The 22,275-nt window shown below is 37.3% G+C and overlaps 1 protein-coding gene across 1 annotated transcript in view; it reads left to right on the forward strand.

Moving 5' to 3' along the window:
• ENTHD1 (ENTH domain containing 1) overlaps positions 1 to 22,275 on the forward strand; it is a 144,700-nt gene that overhangs the window by 24,952 nt on the left and 97,473 nt on the right. Inside the window, exon 3 of the mRNA XM_066253077.1 lies at positions 5,789 to 5,907. Within this exon, the coding sequence (XP_066109174.1) occupies positions 5,789 to 5,907 (119 nt within the window). The remainder of the gene's footprint in view (positions 1 to 5,788; positions 5,908 to 22,275) is intronic.

The raw sequence follows: 22,275 nt of genomic DNA on the forward strand, positions 1-22,275 counted from the left end.
AACAAAACAAAGAACAAAAACCACATGATCTTATCAATAGACGCAGAAAAGGCTTTCGATAAAATACAACACAATTTTATGTTTAAGACTCTCAACAAAATGGGTATAGAAGGAAAATATCTCAACATGATAAAGGCCATATATGATAAACCATCAGCTAACATCATATTAAATGGCACTAAACTGAAGGCTTTCCCCCTTAAATCAGGAACAAGACAGGGTTGTCCACTCTCTCCACTCTTATTTAATGTGGTACTAGAGGTTCTCACCACAGCAATCAGACAAGACAAAGAAATAAAAGGCATCCATATCGGAAAAGAAGAAGTAAAGGTATCACTTTTTTCAGATGATATGATCCTATACATCGAAAACCCCAAAGAATACACAAAAAGACTACTAGAAACAATAAGCCAATACAGTAAGGTCGCAGGATACAAAATTAACATTCAGAAGTCAATAGCCTTTCTATATGCCAACAATGAAACAACTGAGAAGGAACTCAAAAGAATAATCCTCTTCACGATTGCAACAAAAAAAATAAAATACTTAGGAATAAACATAACAAAGAATGTAAAGGACTTATATAATGAAAACTATAAACCATTGTTAAGGGAAATCGAAAAAGATATAATGAGATGGAAGAATATACCTTGTTCTTGGCTAGGAAGAATAAATATAATCAAGATGGCTATATTACCCAAAGCAATATACAAATTCAATGCAATTCCCATCAAACTTCCAATGACGTTTTTTAAAGAAATAGAGCAAAAAATCATCAGATTTATATGGAACTATAAAAAACCCCGAATAGCCAAAGCAATCCTAAAGAAAAAGAATGAAGCTGGGGGCATTACAATACCTGACTTCAAACTCTATTATAGGGCCACGACAATCAAAACAGCATGGTATTGGCAGAAAAATAGACACTCAGACCAATGGAACAGAATAGAAAGTCCAGAAATAAAACCACATATATATAGTCAAATAATTTTTGATAAAGGGGCCAACAACACACAATGGAGAAAAGAAAGCCTCTTCAACAAATGGTGCTGGGAAAACTGGAAAGCCACATGCAAAAGAATGAAACTGGACTACAGTCTCTCTCCCTGTACAAAAATTAACTCAAAATGGATCAAAGATCTAAACATAAGACCTGAAACAATTAAGTACATAGAAGAAGACATAGGTACTCAACTCATGGACCTGGGTTTTAAAGAGCATTTTATGAATTTGACTCCACAGGCAAGAGAAGTGAAGGCAAAAATTAATGAATGGGACTACATCAGACTAAGAAGTTTTTGCTCAGCAAGAGAAACTGATAACAAAATAAACAGAAAGCCAACTAAATGGGAAATGATATTTTCAAACAACAGCTCAGATAAGGGCCTAATATCCAAAATATACAAAGAACTCATAAAACTCAACAACAAACAAACAAACAATCCCATAAAAAAATGGGAAGAGGATATGAACAGACACTTCTCCCAGGAAGAAATACAAATGGCCAACAGATATATGAAAAGATGCTCATCTTCTTTAGCTATTAGAGAAATGCAAATCAAAACAGCAATGAGATACCACCTCACACCTGTTCGATTAGCTATTATTAGCAAGACAGGTAATAGCAAATGTTGGAGAGGCTGTGGAGAAAAAGGAACCCTCATACACTGTTGGTGGGAATGTAAAGTAGTACAACCATTATGGAAGAAAGTATGGTGGTTCCTCAAAAAACTGAAAATAGAACTACCTTATGACCCAGCAATCCCTCTACTGGGTATATACCCCAAAAACTCAGAAACATTGATACGTAAAGACACATGCAGCCCCATGTTTATTGCAGCATTGTTCACAGTGGCCAGGACATGGAAACAACCAAAAATCCCATCAATAGATGACTGGATAAAGAAGATGTGGCACATATACACTATGGAATACTACTCAGCCATAAGAAATGATGACATCGGAACATTTACAGCAAAATGGTGGGATCTAGATAACATGATACGAAGCGAAATAAGTAAATCAGAAAAAACCAGGAACTGCATTATTCCATACGTAGGTGGGACATAAAAGTGAAACTAAGAGACATTGATAAGAGTGTGGTGGTTACGGGGGGGAGGGGGGAATGGGAGAGGGAAAGGGGGAGGGGGAGGGGCACAAAGAAAACAAGATAGAAGGTGACAGAGGACAATCTGACTTTGGGTGATGGGTATGCATCATAATTGAACGACAAGATACCCTGGTCTTGTTATCTTTGAATATATGTATCCTGATTTATTGATGTCACCCCATTAAAAAAATAAAATTATTTAAAAAAAAAAAAAGAAAGTATGTTCTGCATCAAATATGTATATAAATTGAAATTGTTATTATTAATATTATTATTTTTGTGTGTGAGTGAGAGACAGACAGACAGGAAGGGAGAGAAATGAGAAGTATCAACTGATAGTTGTAGAACTTTAGCTGTTCATTGGTTTCTTCTCATATGTGTCTTGACTGCGGGGGGGGGGGTACTCAAGCCAAGCCAGTGACCCCTTGCCTAAGCCAGCAACCTTGAGCTTCAAGCCAGCGACCTTGGGCTTCAAGCCAGAGACCTCTGGGCTCAAACCAGCAACCTTCGGATTATGTCGATGATCCCACACTCAAGCTGGCAACCCCATGCTCAACCTGGTGAACCCATGCTTAAGTTGGCAACCTCAAAGTTTCGAACCTGGGACCTCAGTGTCCCAAGTGGACACTCTATCCACTGTGTCACCATGGTCAAACAAAATTGAAATTATTATTAATTTTTCCCCCTCTTTTTCCAAGTGAGAAGAGGGGAGGTAGAGAGAGACTCCTGTATGTACCTCAACCAGAGATTCACCTGGCAACTTCCATCTGGGGCCTGTGCTTTGCTTATCTGAGGCCATACTCGCATCTGAACTACTTTTAGCACCTGAGGTGGAGGCTCCATGGAGCCATCCTCAGCACTCAGGGCCAATGCACTCAAACCAATTGAGCCATGGCAGTGGGAGAGGAAGAGAGAGAGAGAGAGAGAGAGAGAGAGAGAGAAAGGGGAATGGGAGGGGTGGAGAAGCACACTTCTCCTTCTCCTGTGTGCCCTGACTGGGAATCAAACCCAGCACATCCCACACACCAGGCCAATGCTTGGCCAGGGCTGAAATTATTTTTTAAAATCTTCCAAAAAATTTTCTTCTGACTATAGACTTTAAGTGGTAAAATATTCCTTCTAGACTAACTTATCGTTAAAATTATTTTTAGTACCCAATTAGTCAAAATCAAAACCACATAAATATATTATAATATTTATTAAACATAAAGGATACAATTTTATTGGAAACACATGTTTTTATGAGATGCATGGAACTGTTCAATTACCATGTGTGAATATTACCTATTGCTAGAAAGAAGCAGGGTTCAGCATAAATTCTCTTTCTGTTTTACATTTTTATAGATGTAAATGCTGAGAAGTCTTGTTCACATAAATTGTAGGTGGGAATAGAAGGTGTTTTATTATAGCAATGTCAATCAATTCTATGAATTTCTTCCAGGTAATATGCCATAAATTATATAATGGTTTATTATAAAAATGTTTTTCATTTCTTGTCAACTGTTAACTTGATTAAGAATTTCTTCAGTGTAGTCAAAAGCAAAGGACTGGAAACACCCTACATAGGAAAAGATTGAACAGTTAAACAGTTATTAGGAGTAATTTACTTTCTCAGTTTCTGAGACTAATACCAAAAACCTTTACTAAAATTTATCAAATGACTATTTATAATACTTGTTATACTTGAACACTTATGAGAAATAGAAAAACATTAATTATAATATATCTGCTAATACAATAATTATTTGATAAAATGATTTTGTGTCATATACTTTAAATACATTTTCATCAACTCTTCAGAACTGCAGATTTGGTTCATTCAGTTTTTGGTAATTATTTACTGTATTTACCTAGTTGTCAAAACTAGACCTCCCTGTCAAAACAACCAGCCAAATCAGATAGATTTAAATTTTCTTTCAGAAAATGTCTTACTTTATTTTCTCAAATAAATATGTAAACAGACATCACTCTGGTTGTATTCATATTCCTGAACTCTTTTCCTACGGTAGATAGCTGTGGCATGGAGACTTGTTATAATGTTGCTGCTTTGATGAAATTAAGGGCCCCAGCCTCCCATGCTTTTTGCTTTCTTCTCATAGGACTCTTTCTCAGGAATGATGCATTCTTTGATGGTAGTTAGGGGGTGAAAAGCACAATCACATTAAATGAAGTTTGTCGACTGTCCTGCTTCTCCATACTGTAATATAACTGAATATCAAACATCCCACTATGGAACAAAATTCTATTACTTATGTCATGTTTTGCCTTTAAAAGAAATATATGTAAGACAGGACAAACTTTGAAGCTCTACTTTGGGTTTTTCATGCCTTGATTAAAGGAGGTGACCCCATACCATTTTTAACTATTGTTTGGTACCTTAAAGGTTCTTATGCTTGCACCTTAGGGAAGATGTAGAATAATAAGATTAAGTAAAGGATATGTCTTTCTTTAGAAAGTAGGAGAAACTTGAATATGAAAGGGAAGGGGAAAAGAACTTGCCTGATGCTTCTACACAGTTGCATTCTCAGGATGATCAGTTTTGGGAAAGAATCTGTACCGAAGTTGTGGATCTGTGTATTGACTCCAATAAAATTATCTATGTCTACCCTGCCCTTAGGAAGTTCAAATACCGACAATGGTGTGCATATACCAGATTGGAAATAGCTTTCTTATACTTATTGTACCCAATAATATACTGAGATGGAGCTGGAACTAATACTTTGTTTACATAGTAATTAACATACAAAAATAATATTTAGACTACAAAAATGTTAGATTCCATAAAAAAATATAAGCAGATATATCAGTTTATTCTCATTGCCATATTCTTTTATGTTTAAAAGTTCTTATCAAATAATCTACATTTCTGACTAATTTTGTTTAGAAAACGTGAAGTTCACATAGCAGTAATAAATTTCTTATAAATATTAATTAAAATAGTTATAGTTATTATTCCTGCTTTGCTAAAATTTTATTTGAATCATTTTCACATATTAAAACTATTTCTAGACAATATTATATCTTATATTAAAAAAGATGTTTCAAAAAGTAAAACTATAAAATTGTTGACAGGAGAAAGGCTAGAATTGAAACTAGTTTTAAACTTTGTCTCAACTATTAGTTATTATAAAGGGCTATATTAAAATGATTACTATTCATAGGTAACCATTGGTAAATGATGTGTATTTTATAGACAAAATGGATCTTCAGAAGTGATTGACTTAAAAATTGTGAGCTAATGTAAAAATATTACTTTTTTTTTTTTGTATTTTTCTGAAGTTGGAAACGGGGAGGCAGTCAGACAGATTTCCACATGCGCTTGACCAGGATCCACCCGGCATGCCCACCAGGGGGTGATGCTCTGCCCCTCTGGGGCATCGCTCTGTTGCATCCAGAGCCATTCTAGCACCTGGGGCAAAGGCCATAGAGCCATCCTTAGCGCCTGGGCCAACTTTGCTCCAATGGAGCCTTGGCTGCGGGAGGGGAATAGAGAGACAGAGAGGAAGGAGAAGGGGAAGGGTGGAGAAGCAGTTGGGTGCTTCTCCTGTGTGCCCTGGCTGGGAATCGAACCTGGGACTCCTGCATGCCAGGCCGACGCTCTACCACTGAGCCAACCAGCCAGGGCCAAAATATTACCATTTTTGCCAAAATAAAATCTTAGCTTTATGTCATTGACAGAGAACACTTCCAAGGCAGGATGGAAACAAGAGGAATGGCAAGACATTCAGTTGCCTAGTGAAACTGCATTGTCCCAGGAAACACTACCACTCAAGTTTAATACTTGGAAATCAACAGAGGTAAGTTATTATAATGGTTTTCTATTGCTGCTCTAAAAAATTACCACAAATTGATGTCTTAAATCAACACAAAATGTATTATCCTACAGTTCTGCAAGTTTAAAGTCTGACCTGGTCTCAAAGGGCTGAAATCAAGTGTGTGCAGGGCTGCATTCTGTTCTGCAGGTGCTAGGGGAAAATTTATTTTCTTGCCTTTTTCAGCTTCTTTATGTTCTAAGAGAAACTGCTTATCTTTTAACTTTGTTTTTGGTGTCTTTTGTTATACAGAGTTTTAAATAATAATATTGGATTATCTAAGTTCTCTTTTATAGTTTGTGCATTTAAAAATCATCTTTAAGGCCCTGGTTGGTTGGCTTAGTGGTAGAGCATGGGTCCAACATGTGGATGTCCTGGGTTCAATTCCTGGTCAGGGTACACAGGAGAAGTAGCCATCTGCTTCTCCAACCCTCTTTCTCTTCCTTCTCTTTCTCTATCTCTCTTTTCTCCTCCCACAGCCATGGCTCAGTTGGAGCAAGTTTGCCCTGGGTGCTGAGGATGCCTCCATAGCGTTGCCTCAAGTGCTAAAATAGCTTGGTTGGCCAGCAACAGAGCAGTGGCCCCAGATGGACAGATCAGCCCCAGACGGGGCTTGTGGGTGGATCCTGGTCAAGGTGCATGCCTCCCCATTTTTCACTTAAGAAAAAATTTTAAAAAATTTTACTTAATAAGTTCTTTTTTATCCTAATATAATAAAGATCTTGTATTTTTTCTTCCAAATACTGAAACCCTTATGCCCTCTAGAATTTTACTATATAGTATGAGACAAAGTCTTATTTTATTTGAATCCCTGTGGGTATTTAATTTATTGAACAGTCTTTCTCTACTCATTTTTTATGAAATAATTATATACTTATAGGAAGTTGCAGAAATAGCATGGAGCCCATTACCCTTCCCCAAGCTTCCACCAATGTTGACATCTTACATAACTGAAGTACAGTATCAAAACCAGGAAATGTACATTGGTATGTTACTGCTAACTTGACTACAGACCTTAGTTAGTTTTCAAATTTTCAATTCAGTATTCAGTTTTTTAACCTGCATTTGTGTGTGTATGTGTGTCTGTTGATTCTATGTAATTTTATCCTAAGTATGTATTTGTGTAACCACCACCAAAATTAAGGTAAAACATTGTTCTATCCCAACAGAAGTCCCTCATGCTACCTACCCCTCTCACCCACGACAGCCTCATCCCCTGGTAACCTCTGATCTTTTCTTCATTTATAGTTTTGTTATTTCTAGAATGCTATATAAATGGACACAGACAATATGTAACCTTTTGAATTTTTTTTTCACTCAGCATAATGTTCTTAAAATCCATTCAGGTTACTGCATATATCAATAATTCATTTCTTTTTATTGTTGAGTGGCATCACATATGATACATCTGATAGATGTATCAGAGTTTATTCAACCACTTACCCATTGAAAGATATTTGGGTGTTTCCAGTTTGGGGCTATTTATGAATAAAGTTATTGTGAACCTTTTTGTAAAGTTGTTTATATGTAAAGTTTTCATAGCTCTGAGATAAATGTCCAAGACTATGATTGCTGTTTTGTAGTAAGTGCATACCAAATTTTATAAGAAACTGTCAAACTGTTTTCCAGAGTGGCTGTACCATTTTACATTCTCACTAGTAGTGCATGTGAGATTCATTTTCTCTGCATCCTCACCAACTTTTGTTATTACCACTATTTTCTTTTAAAGATTTTATTTATTGATTTTACAGAGGGGCAGAGTGGGAGCGAGAAGTATCAATTCATAGTTGCTTCATTTTAGTTGTTCATTGGTTGCTTATTGTATGTGCCTTGACTGGGCAAGCCCAGGGTTTTGAATCGGTGACCTCAGCATTCCAGGTCAATGATCTATCCAATGATATAGCCACCACAGGCCAGGTTATTCCCACTATTTTTATTTGAGCTATTCTAATAGGTTTGTAGTGACTTCTCATTGTGGTTTTGTGTTGCCCAAATGGCTAATGGGGTTGAATATCTTTTCATGTGCTTGTTTGTGCCATCATGACTTCTCTTTGGTAAAATATATCATCATCGTCATATATTTTGCCCATTTTCTAATTGGATTGTTTGTTTTTTATTATTGAGTTTTGAGAGTTCTTTATATATTCTGAATACAGATACTTTGTTAGAGATGTTATCTGCATATATTTTGTTTCAGTCTGTGGCTTGTCTTTTCTTTTTAACAATATCTTTCATGGAATGTAAATTTTAAGTTTTGATAAAGTTCAGTTTATCAATTTTTTATTTTATGGATAATGCTTTTGGTGTCATATCTAAGAACTCTTTGCCTAACCCAGGGTCATGTAGATTTTTCTCTTATGTTTTCTTCTAAAAATTTTATAGTTTTATATTTTATATTCAGGCCTATAATCTATTTTGAATTAATTTTTGTGTGAGATATAAAGTTTATGTCAAGGTTCTTAAATTTTTTTTTTTTTTGCCTACAGATACACAATTGTTTCAACATCATTTGTTGAAGAGACTTAAATTTTACTGTGATATGTTAAAAGTGGGTCTTCCTTATTTCTCTTCCTTGTCACCTGTGAGACTTTCCACTGAGAAGTCTTTCATCTCTATTTAATTCTGAGAAAGTTATCTCTTGTTCAAATATTTCTTACTGTTCATTTTCACTTTTCTCTTTTAGGCTCTTCTGATCTGATAATAGTAATTTTCTTTCTATCTTTATATCTCTTAACTTTTCTTTAAAATTTTTGTTTCTTTATTGGGGTTTTTTCTTCTCCTAGAGTTTCTCAATCTGATCTATCAAGTTGCTAATTTGTTCTCAGCTATATCCATTCCACTATTTATCACATCTGTATTCCCTATTTCAACATTTTATTTTTACATTTGGTATTTAATATTTCTATTTCATTCTTTTTCTTGCCTTTGTTTCTGTTTCTCTTTTTTGAGAGAGAGAGAGTGGCAGGTAGAGAGAAACAAGAACATCGAGCTGCTCCTGTATATTCCCTGACCAAGAAATTGAACCAGCAACCTATGAGCTCTGGTACAAATGCTCCAACCAACCAAGCTATCCAGCCAAGGCTTAATTTTTTTTTTTTTTAGAGACAGAGAGAGGAGGGGATGGCAGGGGTGGGGCAGGGGAGGGAAGCATTCATTTGTTGTTCTGCCCTGTCGTGCATTCATTGGTTGCTTCCCATGTATGCCCAAATTGGGGATCGAACCTGCAAACTTGTTTTGGGATGACACTCCTAATTGACGGAGCTAACCAGACAGGGCTGTTTCTGTTGCATATTGCTTATATCTTTCTTTGCTTTTTAAAATATGTATATTATGGTTATTTTAAATTCTTGGTCCTAAAATCTGTGCTTCTGATGAAACCTGTAATTCAGTTTTTAATTTTTCTTTTGAAATAGTTTTGATTCTCAAGTGACTAAGCTGTAGAAGTTATAACTGCTCTGTCTAAGATTTCTAATGGCCAGACCTTAGTCTGTGTCGGCTCTATCAGTTTAAGTGGGAGGTGGGGGAAATCGACTCTGAGGTAGAGAGCACTTCCCTTGCCTCCCAATCCTTCCAAGAATATCAGGTTTAATTGTTTCTCACTCTGAGGATCAATACCTAATCAGATCTTTCTCCTCAGCACCCCAAGAAGAAGCAGTTCTTGGGGGAGACACTCTTTAAATTGTAAACCACCTGCCTTGGGGGATTGGAAGTGGAAGGCTAAAGAGGCATCTTCTCAAGCCTACCTAGTCAGTCCCCACTGATGGTTCTCATCTTCCAGAAGGTGTGTCGTCAGGTCCAAGCAATGAATGGTGGGGGTAATTCTACCACCTTCTTCCTTATTTTATCTTACCACTGTATGGGCCACCTTGTGCCCCAGGCTAAAGCCAACACTGACTGCCCTCCTTCTCACCACCACATACAAATATACCATTTCAGAACAGCCCCTCTATCTCCCTAGTAGCTAGCCTCTCATAGTTACTTCTCGATTTGATGTTGTCTCCTTATAGTACCTCCCGGGTTGATTCTGAAGGAGGGGCCACCAGAACCAGAACCAGTACCTGCTCTGTTCTTTAGTGTTCTCTGACCTCCTCAGACTTATACCTACTCACTCTGTTTGTACTTTCACATAAGAACACACATAAATTAATTAATCTGGCATCTCTAGTTCTCCAAATACTGCTTTTTCTCTATTTCCCTAAAATTTTTTCTGCTTAATTTCTATTAGATATGTGTTAGGCCACTTAATCTCTGTTTGTTTTTTGTTTGTTTGTTTGTTTTTTATAGTTGTTGTTTTTTGCCCTGGAATGCTGAGGTTGCTGGTTTGAAACCCCAGGCTTGCTGGATCAAGGCACTTATGAGAAGCAGCTACTAGAGAAACAACTACTACCATTTGATGCTTTCTGCTCCTCTTCTCCCCCCTTTCAACTGCTTTTTAAAATATTTCTTCTTTTGGCCCTGGCTAGATAGCTTGTTGGTTAGAGCATCATCCTGGAGCATAGAGGTTGCCAGTTTGATCCCTGGTCAGGGCAAATACAGAAACAGATGTTTCTGTCTCTTTCCTGCTCTCTCCCTTTCTTTCTGTAAACATAAAAGAATGGAAAAACTTAAATATATATATATTTTTAGTCTCATTACATTTTCATGCTGTATTTTAGGTAATTAATTGAAACCATCTTCCAGTTCCTCCTTTCTTCTGTGTCTACTCTGGAATTTTTCCTGTCCATTGAGTGTTTTATTTCAATAGCTATATTTATTTTTTTATTGCCAGCATTTGTCATTGCTTATTTATATACATTTTACTTACTTCATCTCTACCTGTTTTTGTATATTGTTTTCTTATTCCTTTAAATTAATACTACCCTTGCCTGACCTGTGATGGTGCAGTGGGTAAAGCGTTGACCTGGAATGCTGAGATCACAGGTTTGAAACTCTAGGCTTGCAACATAAAGGAACTTATGAGAAGCAACTGCTATAAGTTGATGCCTCCCACTCCTCCCCCTCCCCCTTTCTCTTATACTCTCTAAAATCAATAAATAAAATCTTAAAATTAAGCTATTCTTTTCACTATTTTTGAGAACTGTAAACAGACTTAGTTTTAAATACTTTTTAAATTTCTTTTTTTCTCCCGTGTTTTGGAATATTGATTTGCAAACTTCTCTTGAGTGGCTCAAATATTTAATCTTTCTTTTCTCAGAGTGTCCTCACAGTCCGTTCCTGCCTAACAGGTTTTCAGCTGCTTCTTCCTGACCCCTCAGATCACAGACCCACCTTCAGGACTTACAGTGGCAGCTTGCAGCCCCCTCCTTGTGCTCAAATCAAAGATGTTGCAGATCCAGTCCTCTCACCTATTTGGGTATAATACTTTAAAAAGCCATCTTCCCAGGCTATGATTTATGCCCAATTGTTTCAGCTTCCTTTATAAATAGGAGCTCCAGTGCTCAAGTGTAATTTCAAGCAGTGAGACCATATTCAACACTCCTATCTTGGATGGATGCTTTGAATCTGTATTTACCCCTTAGGAGTCAAGCTCCTGCTTTTCTCTGCCTTTTTCTGGACCCAAAGCCCTTAAGGTCCACAGCTTTCATCTCCTTTCAGTTATGTGATCCTGTTCATGCTCTCATCCAGGAAGATGTTCATCTTGTTTTTGAACATTACTGTGTCTTTAATTTTCACATTTGTATTTTCTCGTTCATTGCTATTTGTTTGAAAAAGGAAGGTATCCTTAAAGTATAAACTTATCGAACCATCTGGACTAGAAATCTGTTTCACTCAAGACTATATGAAATTATCTTATTCATTCATTTGTTTTTCTGTTTGGTGTGTATTTCTCCTATCAGAAATAAAACTTCATTAGAGTAGAGACCTTTTTAGTTTTATTCACTACTAGTTGCCATATTTTTGTTAATGAAGAAGTAAATGAATAGTAGACATTCAATAGTAACTTTCTTCTCTTCCTGTGAAAGAGGCTTGTTTGGTCTCCTGCTCAGAATGCTCTGTTTAGCGTTTCCTACAGTTTCTGTGAAGAAGATTGAAATTCCTTTCCCCAACCCAATTAGGTATTGGATTTATAGCAGCTTATAGAAGTACATAAAATTAACATTTCACTGTTCCTTAATTACATAATAGTCCCTAGATAAAAAATGTGTAGATTATTTTAAAAGAAATGACATTAAATCAAAATGATTTTTAAATTTGAGATCAATTTATTTGCTGCTGATGGTTTTTAAGGGAGAAAATAGACTGGGCTATTTTTTTTAATGAGATATAAAACCAACTTTTATTTCTTTCTTTTTCTTATATGATTTTAATTTGTGTTTACATAGATTCAAGTGTCTCACTGAATATATCTTCCCCACCCCCTATTCCCCTTACCTCTCCCCCCAATGCATTCCCCCTTCCCCCCCAAGATTTGCTGTCCTGTTTCTATAATACTGTGTTATGTATATATAATTTCATTAATCTCTTTCTCTTCTCTGATCTCATCTTCTCTTCTACTTTCCCTCTGTCTGCTTTCCCTCTGGTCCCTTTGATCCCGCCTCTGCCTGTGTTCTGTTCCTCAGTTCACATTGTTCATTGCATTCCTCAAATGAGTGAGGTCATATATATTTTTCTTTCTCTGCCTGGCTTATTTCACTTAGCATGATAGTTTCCAGGTCCATCCATGTTGTTGCAAAAGGTAAGATTTCCTTTTTCCTTATGGCCTTGTAGTATTCCATTGTGTATATGTATCACAGCTTTTTCTCTCTCTCTCTCTTTTTTTTTTTTTGGGTAATTTTCTGAAGCTGGAAACGGGGAGAGACAGTCAGACAGACTCCCGCATGCGCCCAACCGGGATTCACCCGGTACGCCCACCAGGGGGCGATGCTCTGCCCACCAGGTGGCGTCGCTCTGCCACGACCAGAGCCACCCCAGCGCCTGGGGCAGAGGCCAAGGAGCCATCCCCAGCACCCGGGCCATCTTTGCTCCAATGGAGCCTTGGCTGCGGGAGGGGAAGAGAGAGACAGAGAGGAAGGAGAGGGGGAGGGGGGGAGAAGTAGATGGGCGCCTCTCCTGTGTGCCCTGGCCGGGAATCGAACCTGGGACTTCTGCACACCAGGCCGATGCTCTACCACTGAGCCAACCGGCCAGGGCATATCACAGCTTTTTAATCCACTCGTCCACCAACGGACACTTGGGCTGTTTCCAGACCTTGGCTATTGCAAACAATGCTGCAATAAACATGGGGGTGCATTTCTTCTTTTGAATCAGTGATTTGGTATTCATAGGATATATTCCTAAAAGTGGGGTGACTGGGTCAAAGGGCAGTTTCATTTTTAATTTTTTGAGGATCTCCATAGTGTTTTTCACAGTGGCTGCACCAGTCTGCATTCCCACCAGCAGTGCAGAAGGGTTCCCTTTTCTCCACACCCTCTCCAGCACTTATTATGTGTTGTTTTGTTAATGAGAACCATTCTGACTGGTGTGAGGTGGTATCTCATTGTGGTTTTAATTTGAATTTCTCTAATGATTATTGATTTGAACATTTTTCATATGCCTATTGGCCATCTGTATCATTTCTTTTGCCCATATTTTGATTGGATTGGTTACTTTCCTGGTGTTGAGTTTTACAAGTTCTTTATAAATTTGGGTTATTAACCCCTTATCAGATCTATTGGCAAATATATTCTCCCATTGTGTGGGTTGTCTTTTTATTTTGTTAATGGTGTCTTTTGCTGTGCAAAAGCTTTTTAGTTTCATATAGTCCATTTGTTCATCCTGTCCTTTATTTCACTTGCCTGTGGAGATAAATCAGCAAAAATATTGCTATGAGAGATATCAGAGGGTTTACTGCCTGTTTTCTTCCAGGATGTTTATGGTTTCATGACTTCCATTTAAGTCTTTTATCCATTTTGAGTTTATTTCTGTGAATGGTAAAAGTTGGTGATCTAGTTTCATTTTTTTGCAGGTAGCTGTCCAATTTTCCCAACACCATTTGTTGTAGAGACTGTCTTTACTCCATTGTAAGCTCTTACCTCCTTTGTCAAATATCAATTGTCTATATAGGTGTGGGTTTATTTCTGGGTTCTCTGTTCTGTTCCATTGATCTGTATGCCTGTTCTTATGCCAGTACCAAGCATTTTGAGTATGATGGCCTTGTAGTATAACTTGATATCAGGAAATGTGATACCCCCTACTTTATTGTTCTTTTTCAGGATTGCTGAGGCTATTTATGTTCTCTTTTGGTTCCATATAATTTTTGGAATATTTGTTCTATATCTTTGAAGTATGTCATTGGTATTTTAATAGGAACTTCATTGAACTGATAGATTGCTTTGGGTAATATAAACATTTTAATGTTGCTTATTCCTCCTATCCATGAACACGGTATATGCTTCCACTTGTTTGTATCATCCTTGATTTCTTTTATCAATGTCTTATAATTTTCCAAGTAAAAATCTTTAACCTTTTTGGTTAAATTTATTCCTAGGTACTTTATTCTTTTTGTTGTAATAGTGAAGGGGATTGTTTTCTTATTTTCTCTTTTAGACAGTTCATTGTTGGTGCATAAAGATTCCACTGATTTCTGAATATTGATTTTATATCCTGCCACCTTGCTGAATTCATTTATCAGGTCCAGTAGTTTTTTGACTAAGACATTAGGGTTTTCAATGTATAGTATCATATCATCAGCAAATAATGATAGTTTTACCTCTTCTTTTCCAGTTTGGATGCCTTTTATCTCTTCTTCTTGTCTGATTGCTGTGGCTAGGACTTCGAGAACTATGTTGAATAAGAGTGGTGAAAGGGGACACCCCTGCCTTGTTCCTGATCTTAAGGGGATTGCTTTAATTTTTTTCCATTAATTATGATGTTGGCTTTGGTTTGTTATAGATGGTCTTTATCATGTTGAGGTATGATGCTTGTACCCCCACTTTGCTGAGAGTTTTGATCATAAATGGGTGCTGGATTTTACCAAATGCTTTTTCTGCATCTATTGATATTTTCATGTGATTTTTATCCTTTCTTTTGTTTATGTGTTGAATCACATTGATTGTTTTGTGGATATTGTACCAGCCTTGTCTCCCTAGAATAAATCCCACCTGGTCATGATGTATGATTTTATTCATGTATTGCTGGATCTGGTTTGCTAATTTTTGTTGAGAATTTTAGCATCTAAATTCATCAGGAATATTGGTCTATAGTTTTTTTTCTTTGTAGTGTCTTTGCCTGGTTTTGGAATCAGTATTATGCTCGCCTCATAAAAGGAGTTTGGAAGTCTTCCTTCCTCTTGAATTTTTTGAAATAGCTTTAGAAGAATAGGAGTTAGTTCTTTTTTGAATATTTGGTAAAATTCACCTGTGAGGCCATCTGGTCCAGGGCTTTTGTTTGATGGGCGTTTTTTGATAACTGTTTCAATCAGATTTGATGAAATTGGTCTGTTTAGGATTTCTGATTCTTCCATATTGATTTTTTTAATAATTTTTTAATCTTATTTTTATTAATTTTAATGCAGTGACATTGATAAATCAGGGTACATATGTTCTGAGAAAACATCTCCAGATTATTTTCACCTTTGATTATGCTGCATACCCCTCACTCAAAGTCAAATCGTCCTCCGTCACCTTCTATCTGGTTTTCTTTGTGCCCCTCCCCTCCCCCCATCCCCTCCTTCTCCTTCCTTGCCCCCTCCCCACACCTCCACCCCACTCCCTGTTACCATCACATTCTTGTCCATGTCTCTGAGTCTCATTTTTATGTCCTATCTATGCATGGGTTCGTGTAGTTCTTAGTTTTTTCTGATTTACTTATTTCACTCTGTATAATGTTATCAAGGTCCATCCATGTTATTGTGAATGATCTGATGTCATCATTTCTTATGGCTGAGTAGTATTCCCTAGTATATATGTACTAAAGCTTTTTAATCCACTCGTCCTCTGACGGACACTTGGGCTGTTTCCAGATCTTCGCTATTGTGAACAATGCTGTTATAAACATGGGGGTGCACTTCTCAATCTGGAACCGTTCTATGGTGTCCATGGGGTATCTTCCTAAAAGTGGGATGGCTGGGTCAAAAGGCAGTTTGATTTTCAATTTTTTGAGGAATCTCCATACTGTTTTCCACAGAGTCTTTACCAGTCTGCACTCCCACCTACAGTGTAGGAGGGTTCCCTTTTCTCCACATCCTCGCCAGCACTTATTCTGTGTTGTTTTGTTGATGAGCGCCATTCTGACCGGTGGGAGGTGATATCTCATTGTGGTTTTAATTTGCATTTCTCTAATGATTAGTGATGTTGAGCATTTTTTCATATGCCTATTGGCCATCTGTGTGTCCTCTTTGGAGAAGTGACTTTATTCTTCCTAACCATGAGCATGGTATATACTTCCACTTGTTTGTATCTTCCTTGATTTCTTTTATCAATGTGTTATAATTTTCTGAACTTTTTCCCATTTTTTGATTGGATTGTTTGTCTCCTGGTGTTGAGATTTACAAGTTCTTTATAAATTTTGGTTATTAACCCCTTATAAGACATATTGTCAAATATGTTCTCCCATTGTGTTGTTTGTCTTTTTATTCTGTTCTAATTGTCTTTGGCTGTGCAAAAGCTTTTTAGTTTGATATAGTCCCATTTGTTTATCCTGTCTTTTATTTCCCTTGCCCATGGAGATAAATCACCAAATATATCGCTGCAAGAGATGTTGGTGAGTTTATTGCCTATGTTTTCTACTAAGGTGCTTATGGTTTCATGCCTTACATTTAAGTCTTTTATCCATTTTAAGTTTATTTTGTGAACGGTGTAAGTTGGTGGTCTAGTTTCATTTTTTTTGCAGGTTACTGTCCAATTTTCCCAACACCATTTGTTGAAGAGGCTGTCTTTACTCCATTGTATTTCCTTACCTCCTTTGTCAAATATCAGTTGTCCATAGAGCTGTGGGTTTATTTCTGGGTTCTCCGTTCTGTTCCATTGATCTATGTGCCTGTTCTTATGCCAGTAGCAGGCTGTTTTGAGTACAATGGCCTTGTAGTTTAGCTTGATATCAGGAAGTGTGATATCTCCCCCTTTATTCTTCTTTTTTAAGATTGCTGAGGCTATTCACATTCTCTTTTGGTTCCATATAAATTTTTGGAATATGTGATCTATATCTTTAAAGAATGTCATTGGTATTTTAATTGGTAATGCATTGAATTTATAGATTGCTTTGGGTAATATAGACATTTTAATGATGTTTATTCTTCCTAACCATGAGCATGGTATATGCTTCCACTTGTTTGTATCTTCCTTGATTTCTTTTATCAATGTTTTATAATTTTCCGAGTACAAGTCTTTAGTCTCCTTGGTTAAATGTACTCCTAGGTACTTTATTTTTTTGGTTGTAATAGTGAAGGGGATTGTTTCCTTAACTTCTCTTTCTGACTGTACATTGTTGGTGTATAAAAATGCCTCTGATTTCTGAGTATTAATTTTATATCCTGCTACCTTGTTGAATTCATTTGTCAGGTCCAGTAGTTTTTTGAGACTTTAGGATTTTCTATATACAATATCATATCATCTGCAAATAATGATAGCTTTACTTCTTCTTTTCCCACTTAAATGCCTTTTATTTCTTCTTCTTGTCTGATTGCTGTGGCTAGAACTTCCAGGACTATGTTAAATAAGAGTGGTGAAAGGAGACACCCCTGCCTTTTTCCTGATCTTAAGGGGATTGCTTTTAATTTTTGCCCATTGAGTATGATGTTGGCTGTGGGTTTGTCATAGATGGCTTTTATCATGTTGAGGTATGTTCCCTGTATTCCCACTTTGCTGAGAGTTTTGATCATGAATGAGTGCTGGATTTTATCAAATGCTTTTTCTGCATCTATTGAAATTATCATATGGTTTTTCTCCTTCATTTTGTTTATGTGATGAATAACATTGATAGATTTGCAAATATTGTACCAGCCTTGCCTCCCCAGAATAAATCCCACTTGATCATGGTGTATGATTTTTTCCATATATTGTTGGATCCGGTTTGCTAATATTTTGTTGAGGATTTTAGCATCTATATTCATCAGGGATATTGACCTATAATTTTCTTTCTTTGTGTTGTCTTTGCCTGGTTTTGAAATCAGAATTATGCTTGCCTCATAAAAGGAGTTTGGAAGTCTTCCTTCCTCTTGAATTTTTTGAAATACCTTGAGAAGGATAGGAGTTAGTTCTTCTTTGAATATTTGGTAGAATTCACTTGTGAAGGCATCTGGCCCAGGACTTTTCTTTGTTGGGAGTTTTTTGATAACTGTTTCGATCTCATTTGGTGTAATCGGTCTGTTTAGGTTTTCTGATTCTTCCAGATTGATTTTTGGAAGATTGTATGTTTCAAGGAATTTGTCCATTTCATCTAGGTTGTCTAGTTTTTTTGGCATACAGTTCTTATAGTATTTTCTTACAATATTTTGTATTTCTGTTGTGTCAGTTGTTATTTCTCCACTCTCGTTTCTAATTTTATTTATTTGAGTCCTTTCTCTCTTTTTCTTGGTGTATCTAGTTAAAGGTTCATCAATCTTGTTTACCTTTTCAAAGAACCAGCTCCTAGTTTCATTGATCCTCTCTATTGTTTCTTTAGTGTCTATGTCATTTATTTCTGCTCTGATCTTTATTATTTCCTTCCTTCTACTACATTTAGGCTTTACTTGCTGTTCTTTTTCTAGTTCTTTTAGATGCAGGGTTAAGTTGTTTATTTGAGCTTTTTCTAGCTTCTTAAAGTGTGCCTGTAGTGCTATGAACTTCCCTCTCAGTACTGCTTTCGCTGTGTCCCATAAATTTTGAGTTGTATGCTCATTATCATTCTAGAAATTTTTAAATTTCTTCTTTAATTAAGATTAAAATCTCAATCTTAATCCATTTGTTATTTAACAACCTGCTATTTAGTTTTCATGTGTTTGAGAATTTTTGAGCTTTTCTGTTGTGGTTGATTTCTAGTTTCATGCCATGTGATCAGAGAAGGTGCTTGATATGATTTCAATCTTCTTAAATTTGTTGAGACCACTTTTGTGCCCTAACATGTGGTCTATCCTAGAGAATGTACCATGAGCACTTGAAAAGAATGTATATTCTGCTGCTTTAGGGTGAAAGGTTCTGAAGATATCTATTAAATCGAGTTGATCTAGTGTGTCCAATAAGTCTGCTGTTTCTTTAATTTTCTTTCTTGAGGATCTATCTAGTGATGTTAGTGGGGTATTGAAATCCCCTACTATTATAGTATTGCTGTTGATCTTGCCCTTTATATCCATCAAAGTCTGCTTTATATATTTAGGTGCACCTATATTAGGTGCGTAGATATTTATAATAGTTATATCTTCCTGTTGGATTGCTCCCTTTATCATTATGTAGTGGCCTTCTTTATCTCTTACTATATTGTTTGTTTTAAAGTCCGTTTTGTCTGATATAAGTATTGCTACCCCAGCTTTTTTTTCATTTCCATTTGCATGAAATGTTTTTTCCATCCTTTTACCTTCAACCTATGTGCATCTTTTGTTTTAAGGTGTGTCTCTTGTAGACAGCATATGTACATGTCCTGTTTTCTTATCCATGCAGCTACCGTATGTCTTTTGATTGGATCATTTAATCCATTTACATTTAAGGTTATTATTGATATATAGTTGTTTATTGCCATTTTATTCTTTTTTTTTTTTTCTGAAGCTGGAAACGGGGAGAGACAGTCAGACAGACTCCCACATGCGCCCGACCAGGATCCACCCGGCACGCCCACCAGGGGCGACGCTCTGCCCACCAGGGGGCGATGCTCTGCCCCTCCGGGGTGTCGCTCTGCTGTGACCAGAGCCACTCCAGCGCCTGGGGCAGAGGCCAAGGAGCCATCCCCAGCGCCCGGGCCATCTTTGCTCCAATGGAGCCTTGGCTGCGGGAGGGGAAGAGAGAGACAGAGAGGAAGGAGGGGGGGTGGGGGGTGGAGAAGCAAATGGGTGCTTCTCCTATGTGCCCTGGCCGGGAGTCGAACCCGGGTCCCCCGCACGCCAGGCCGACGCTCTACCGCTGAGCCAACCGGCCAGGGCTGCCATTTTATTCTTTAAAGCTGTATTCCTCTTTTGCTATATTCTTTTCCCACTTTGATCTGTTTACACCATGCTCCTTAAGATGTCCTGCAGCATTGGTTTGGTTGTAATGAATTCCTTGAGTTTTTTTTTGTCTGGGAAACTTTTTATGTCTCCTTCAATTTTAAATGATAGCCTTGCTGGATAAAGTAGTCTTGTTTGTAGGTTCTTGTTTTGCATTACTTTGAATATTTCTTGCCATTCCCTTCTAGTTTCAAGTATTTCTGTTGAGAAGTCTGATGTCATCCTTATGGGGGCTCCTTTGTATGTGATAGCCTTTTTTTCTCTAGCAGCTTTTAATATTTTCTCTTTATCACTTAGCTTTGGTATTTTAATTATGATGTGTCTTGGTGTAGGTTTCGTTGGATTTCTTTTTAGTGGAGTTCTCTGTGCTTCCTGAATTTGTGAGAGTTTCTCCTGCATTAATTTAGGGAAGTTTTCAGCTATGATATGATTGAACAAAGCCTCTATCCCTTGTTCTTTCTCTTCTTCTTCAGGAACCCCTATGATGTAGATGTTATTTCTCTTTATGTTGTCAGAGAGCTCTCTAAGAGTTTTTTCAGACTTTTTGAGTCTTTTCTTTTTTTTTCTCTGCTTTCATGCCTTCATTTTAGTTGTCCTCCAACTTGCTGATTCGATCCTCAGCTCTGTCCATCCTGTTTTTAATTCCTTCCATTGTGGTCTTCATTTCTAATATTGTATCTGTCATCTCCGACTGATTCTTTTTTAATATTTCAATATTCTTTTTTATACTTGCTATTTCTTTATTTAGGTGTTCGTGATGACCATCCACTGTTGTTCTAAGATTCCCTCAGCATCTTTACAATCATTATTTTAAACTCCGCATCCAGAAGTTTGATTATTTCCATATTACTCAGTTCATCTCCTGAAGGTCTCTCTTGTGGTTTCATTTGAATTGTACTTCTTTGTCTTCTCTTTTGTCAGGTTTCTGGGTGTTTTCTTTGTAGAGCTGGTTGAGTCTAGGCTTGGTGTTGTCTGCCTCCAGTTTTTACTTGTGTTGTTTCTAGGTCTTCTTGGGTTGGCACCAGCTATTATTTGTAATCCACTTTAGGATTTGGGCCACTTTGAAGTCTTGATTTGTTTGTTTTCTTAACAGGTGATTGTCTTGTTTGCTGATCTCAGCAGGGGGCTTATTTGAAACTGTATCCAGGAATGCAGTAGGTGTGACCTGAGGCTCTGAAGTCCTCTTCTGTCAGTTAATCTCTCTGGGGGCGGGTTGCTTTCTCAGCTTCAGTAGGGGGAGATGTATCTCAGATCTCCATGGAGACCTGAGTTACTGCCCCTCCCCCCCACTTCTTGTTTTCAGCTGTGTCTTGTTGCGCTGATTGGAGCTGGAGACATGTCTGTATCTCTGTGACCTGGAAGTACTTTTGTATTTTGCTTTGTGAAAGGATCAGCCCCTCCCCCAGTTATGGCCACCTCCAGCACTGAATGAGTCAGCTTTTCATGTCATCACCTATATTTTTCTCCCCCTCACCATCCGTCTCTCTCTCTCTCTCCTTTCTTTTTGGAAGACAAGCGGGCCCTTTCAACACACCTTGTTCCCTGGTCACCAGGCAAGTGACTGTGAGCAGTATTTACTGCTCTTTTCCTTGGAGTGAGAGCCCAGCCTCACTCCCCCCCCCCTCTGTTCCTGTAAGCAGGGGAGATTCAGACGCTCCCTACCAGGTTTGTTGTGGCTTCTTCTTTGCTCCTTGGTTTTTGAAAGCTGTTTTTGTAGTCCAGATTTGGTTTTTCACGCTGATTGTTCATGAATTAGTTTATAATCCAGTTCAGTGGTGTGAGCTGGGAGTCTGTGCATCTGCCTACTCCGCTGCCATCTTCAGGTCTCTCTTCTATATTGATTTTGATAGATTATATGTTTTGAGGAATTTGTCCATTTCACCTAGGTTGTCTAATTTTGGGGCATACAGTTCTTCATAGTATTTTATTACAATCCTTTGTATTTCTGCTGTGTCAGTTGTTATTTCTCCTCTCTCATTTCTAATTTTATTTATTTGAGTACTCTCTTTTTCCTGGTGAGTCTGGTTAAAAGTTCATCTATCTTGTTTACATTTTCAGGGAACCAGCTCTTGGTTTCATTGATCCTCTGTATTGTTTTTTTAGCCTCTATGTCATTTATTTCTACTCTGATCTTTACTATTTCCTTCCTTCTACTTCCTCTGGGCTTTACTTGCTGCTCTTTTTCTAGTTCTTTTAGATGCAGGGTTAAATTGTTTATTTAAGATTTTTCTAGCTTCTTAAGGTATGCCTGTAATGCTATGAAC

The sequence above is a fragment of the Saccopteryx bilineata genome, chromosome 1 (assembly GCF_036850765.1).
Source record: "Saccopteryx bilineata isolate mSacBil1 chromosome 1, mSacBil1_pri_phased_curated, whole genome shotgun sequence".
NCBI classification, from domain to species: Eukaryota; Metazoa; Chordata; class Mammalia; order Chiroptera; family Emballonuridae; genus Saccopteryx; species Saccopteryx bilineata.